Here is a 5,432-nt window from a genome sequence, read left to right on the forward strand (position 1 = left end):
TTATTTGATAATTGTGTATGGAATAAATTTAATTGACAGTTTGTATTATTTGTACATCATCCTCCCCTTGAAAGTTTCATTATGTGCGGTTCTGATCGAGCCACCTTTGTATTATTTCATGTCGTTACTGTTACGAAATATCCAGTTTTCTTCAGGTTTAAATCGTCATTGTATCAATTATATGCTAATAGTCTACTAGACTTATGTAAGATAAGATACATTCCCCTTGACACAACTTTATGTTACAATATAATTGAATGCCTCAATTATGTTACAATCTTGTGTTCAGTAACATAAATGCCTCAATTTGTGTCCCAGAAGGATCTGAATTTTGATTCTCACTTCACCCCACTCTTTGTAATTTATGTCCACGACATATAAAAATCCTCAACTGATTAGATAAAGAATTTGATTACAAAGTTCAACGTGGATACAAACATTTTCAAATTTCACAGTTATTGCCTTACATGGATCAAAAGCAGATGTACAGAATTTAGAGCAGTCAGCAGCAACAGCGTTTGACAGTCTTTTTTATTTATTTTTACTCCTTCCATAACACATGCATATGTGTTTGACACTCATGAGGCACATAAATGTCTCAATTTGTAACACTTGAACCCCCACAAGGATCTGGGTTTTGATTATAAATGGCTGGAACACCTAGAACTGGTCACTTCATCTCATCTGTTTGTAGTTTTATCTTCACAATATATCAAATCCTTAAATGATTAAATAAATAATTCGATTACAGAAATTTTAACATGTTCAAATTTCATAGAAATTGTTGTGTGAACACATTTTTCACCTTCTCCTTTCCTAAATGACTCTCTTCAGCTTGTATCTCCTTGCAAAAACTACATAAACACAGAAATTTACTGCACACATTCCTGCAAGACTGTAGAAGTAGTAATCAAGGTGGCCCTCGTTCAAATCATCCGGGATCCACCCAGGCTTCCCTCCACTTGCTGTAACAAGAGAAACAAATGTTATGATGAGAGAGCTCAAGTAATTTCCTAATGCGGTTGAGAGCAATGCAAATGATGTGCAGATGCTCCGCATGGTATCAGGTGCCTGGGCATAGAAGAACTCAAGCTGCGTAATGTAGTTGAAGACCTCTGAGCCTGAGATGATGAAATACTGGGGAAGTTGCCATGCTATGCTCATCGTCTGACCATTCTTGACTCCCTGTAATCTCTTGGTTTCAACAATTGCTGCTGTTGTCATTGATATAATCATCGTAAAACGGCCAACTCCCATCCTCTGCAGATTAGAAAGTCCTGCTCCACTTGCAGAGCACCTCTGAACAGCCGGGGCTATAATCTTATTGTAAATGAAAACCCAGACCATGACACACATCACTCCGAAGGAGGACAAGGATGCAGGAGGGATGGAAAAGGACCAAATCCTTGTGTTCATCACACTTCCTTGTTGGATGAAAGTATTATTCATTTGGGTGCATGCCGCTGAATACACGATGGATGTCGCCCATATTGGGAGCATCCGCAGAAGTATTTTCAACTCCTCGACTTGAGTAATGGTGCATAGAGTCCATGAAGTATGAGCATGACTATTACTTGTTTCCGTATCTGAAATAGTGGCAGCTTTATCTAAGAACCTGACAATAACAAACGAAGAAATTAACCTTTCTTTTAACTTTAATATCATCTGCAAATGCTTAGCCAGTCTCTGCTCAAGGAGATATGAAAAGAAATCAGAAATGAAAGATCAAAAGCTGGAGATAAAATATAGTGCTAATTCTACAGAGAGAAACATAATTATGTTAGAAAGACATGAATGAAGACCATCACACACAATTAAGAGAGCCAACAGAGTTTAACTCATAATTAAATTAGTCTAATTGCTTTGATGTTGTATATAGCTAGCTTTTGCACATCTCTTTGGCAAGCATGTGATGTCTGATTTCAGTACACGATATGTCAATGCCTTGACTACTTACTATAAAATTTCTGAGACATGCTTCATAGAGATCATCAAAATTCAGGAATTACATTTATTGTTTTAGCTAAAAACAGTTCTTATTTAGTTGCAGCATCCTTCAAGACATTACCTGAATTCATCAGTATGTGCCAAATGTTGTTGCCCTGAATTATTCTTGTCTACCTCGTACAAGAGATTACCGTCGGTAGGCACTTCCAGGTGCATCTTCCTAAAGGTGGCAACAATTACCTGAATGATACTCTTCATTGGACTGCCAGTTGGCATCCTTAACTTATACGTCGGAGTTCCCAGTAAAAAGCCTCCAGAAGCTAAGGCCATGCATATGGTTGCAATGCCAAATCCAACTGCCCAATCGATGTTTTCTTGAATCCAAACTATCAAAGTACCAGCAATGAGCACTCCTAACATGGAACATACATAGAACATACTGAAGAAAGATACTTTCTTTCTCATTTCTACTGGGTTCTCGCCATCGCTAAATTGGTCCGCACCAAAAGGAAGCAAAGCTGATCTGACTCCGCCACTCCCAAAGGCAATAAGATACAACCCAGAAAAGAATACAAACATTTGAGCTCCAGTTGCAGGTTGACATGAGCTTACATCACATGGAGGTGGTTTCAATGATGGAATTGCAGCACATGAAGTAACAGTTATCATCCCCTAAAGTGATTGATAAAGCAGAAGCAAAGTCAAGATCTATGATAATGGCCATGTAATTCAGGAACATTTGGCCAAAAAATTTAAATCCAGCATACCAGGAGGTACAATATAGTGGATATGACGATTGTCCTGTAATTTCCCCAATACGTGTCAGCAAGGAGGCCACCAAGCAGTGGTGTGAAATAACTAGTTCCACCCCAAGAAGCAACATTTGCAGCATTTGAAGAATTAGCCCCATGGAGGACAGTACGAAGATATAAAATTAAGTTAATGCCAACACCATTGAAAGCTACGCCTTCTAAGAATGAAAATCCTGCAATGCCAGCATAATCATATAAGTGTTTATTGGTTGAGGAGGATGTTTTATGATTAAGATTGCTAAAATTTGCATATACTTTACTAATTAACTTATTTATTGTTTAAAAATGTACAGATACACTCGGTTAAGTTGCAGCTTTTTTAACCATTCTTGATAAGAGACGTGAGATAAAAAATGGGCTATAAACAAAAAACTAGACTGAAATCTTACCCAAAATAATGAGTGGTGCCTTGTAGTTAGTAGGTGCACATTGTTGCTGAGGCCTTTGATGTACTGCTACTGGCTCATCATCTTTGTAGCAACTTGATGAATGACTCTGAAATGAGTGGACAAGTATCAAATAAGTATATTATCTTGAATCATCTTTTGCATCATACTTCTAAGTTCAACTCATATAGAAGTACTGATAAGTATAATCATAGGCACAGAATATTATTCTGCTCAAATGGGGAACATTGACGTGACTAGTACATTTTTTTTCTATGGAACACTTTTTCGGAGTAATATATTATATTCATAATCGTTTTCTCCATAATCACCAAACTTAAGAGTGAGAAACATGAATTTTTAGCCTGCCCATGCTTGTAATCAATGTGCACATATAATGGGTTCTGGTATCCAATGATTTTAGCAGAGATCTTGATCTACACCAAGAATTTCCAGTAAAATATACCCTCATTTACATGTTGCATTTATATGTGGTTTTAAGGAGCAAGGTAATCTAATTACAGAAAAAAGCCTGCAGTGTCTCAGTCCGTATGTCAAATCTGACGATACATCAGCAGATGGTATTCATAATTCACAGGAAGGTATCACGGTTATTCAATGATTATGGTGATCTTTTAACTCTACAATAATTCCAGACAGGAAACCACTTAGATCCATTCAATTGGAGACTTGCCTTCGCAAACTACTGATTCAGTGAATAAAGGGATCTGTAAATTGGGGGAGCTTGAAAGTTGGCGGGCTGTAGCTTTTTTTTACGGCTTCCGGCAGCTGGGAGGCAGAACTGCTGGCCATCAAATTGGGAGTGGAGCGCACCTTGGAGGAGGGCATCAGCTATCTTGATATAGAATCAGATCCCGAACTCATCATCGAGTTTCTCAACTAGGAGGAAACACCACCATGGAGCTTGCTTAATAACCTTATAAGATCTATTTGGAACTGAACTTAATTAAGGGTTTCCAAGCTTGTAAAATTTGTCATATTTGGAGGGAGGGGAATAGGAGCGCTGATTGTTCAGCGCATTTTGCTCTCTCCACTAAATCCTCTCACTTTTTGAGGTCTTCTTGGCCTACTAAATTGGATTATTTTTTTGTGCTCCGAAGAGTAGCTTGCACAAGGTAACTTGAGTAATATAATCTGATATTTTATTTGGAAAAAAAAAAAGGGGAAGGGGGGCATCTGTGATGGCTTCCAAAATATGTCTGTAAGAACGATCTACGAAGCAAGAGACCCTCACAAACCTATGTCAGCGGAAACAATACATGTTCTGCAGAACAGACCGATGGTCCGACGGCAATGACGATAAAGGATCAATCAAGATGAAGTATCAGGAGGTACTAATTGTGAAAAGCAAAAGCATATTTCAGATCCAAGTGCAAAGTTAGTCAACTAAAGAAAGGAAAACCCAGATGTAAGGATGAAACAAAGAAGAAGAAGAAGAGTTGAGCAGATGGCAGTACCTCATCCAGCAGTGGCCTTCTTTGCGCTCCCTCCCAGGAACCCCCATTTTCCATGGCAAGAAACCAGAGGGCAGGAAGTGCTAAGAAGGCCTCTCGCCCAGGAGATGGAAGTCCAACAAGTAGAAGGGGGCTTTGTGGTCAAAGTTGGTGGCGGCTACTCAATCATTACGAGCTCATACCGTACCATTTGGGCCGACCAAATCAGAGCTCGCAAATTGGTTCGACCGAGATGGATTAGATTTAAATTGAATCGATTGCTGTGTTCTCTTCAAGCTGATGGTGAGGTCAACGGAAGAAGGAGACATCACTGCCAGCTACGACATGATTAGCCATGGCGATACCGTTTCCTTGGTGCCATGAAAGGTGCACGATGACAACTGTCATCTCGGAGATATTTTTTGGTGCGGCCACGAGGTGGAGCACTCTCATTAAAATATTTCATTTTTATTTAAGATAAATAAAAAAAAATTAACTAAAAAAATACGAAAAATTATCATAAAAATCTGAAATGACGTAAAGGTCGTGCTAAGATAATAATATCTTATGACACGTAGGGAGACCCCAACTCTGAAGTAAGGTTAAAATCTTTCCCTTCGGTTGATATATATGCGAAAAAATAAATTTAAAAAAAAAAATGGTCTACCAATTTATTTTAAATATCTAATGTTACAATTTTATTTTGTAATATCTAAGAATACATATGTCTTATTTTGCAATCTGACTCTTAATATCTAATGTTATAGTTTTTTATAATCTTATTTTAAAGCAGTATTGGAGATAGTTAAAAAAATAAAAAATTCTCAAAGATG

The 5,432-nt window shown here is 37.9% G+C and overlaps 1 protein-coding gene across 1 annotated transcript; it reads right to left on the reverse strand.

The window, feature by feature from the left end:
• Positions 1 to 710: 710 nt before the first annotated feature.
• On the reverse strand, positions 711 to 4,959 carry LOC103991989 (protein NRT1/ PTR FAMILY 8.3). The gene is made up of 5 exons (XM_009411540.3): positions 4,624 to 4,959; positions 3,149 to 3,254; positions 2,715 to 2,932; positions 2,069 to 2,619; positions 711 to 1,615 (listed from the first exon to the last, which is right to left on the reverse strand). The coding sequence occupies exons 1-5, from the start codon at positions 4,675 to 4,677 to the stop codon at positions 817 to 819; spliced, it is 1,728 nt and encodes a 575-aa protein (XP_009409815.2). The 5' UTR covers positions 4,678 to 4,959; the 3' UTR covers positions 711 to 816.
• Between the last annotated feature and the right edge of the window lie 473 nt (positions 4,960 to 5,432).

Source organism: Musa acuminata, chromosome BXJ3-7, assembly GCF_036884655.1.
Source record: "Musa acuminata AAA Group cultivar baxijiao chromosome BXJ3-7, Cavendish_Baxijiao_AAA, whole genome shotgun sequence".
Taxonomy (NCBI): domain Eukaryota; kingdom Viridiplantae; phylum Streptophyta; class Magnoliopsida; order Zingiberales; family Musaceae; genus Musa; species Musa acuminata.

What these genes read in the sequence shown, in the direction of transcription:
- LOC103991989 (XM_009411540.3), bottom strand. Translation starts at nt 4,677, where the DNA reads ATGGAAAATGGGGGTTCCTGGGAGGGAGCGCAAAGAAGGCCACTGCTG. An exon ending in GAAGGCCACTGCTGGATGAG is followed by an intron (nt 3,255 to 4,623) that starts GTACTGCCATCT and finishes CACTCATTTCAG; the next exon opens with AGTCATTCATCAAGTTGCTA. An exon ending in GGCACCACTCATTATTTTGG is followed by an intron (nt 2,933 to 3,148) that starts GTAAGATTTCAG and finishes CTGGCATTGCAG; the next exon opens with GATTTTCATTCTTAGAAGGC.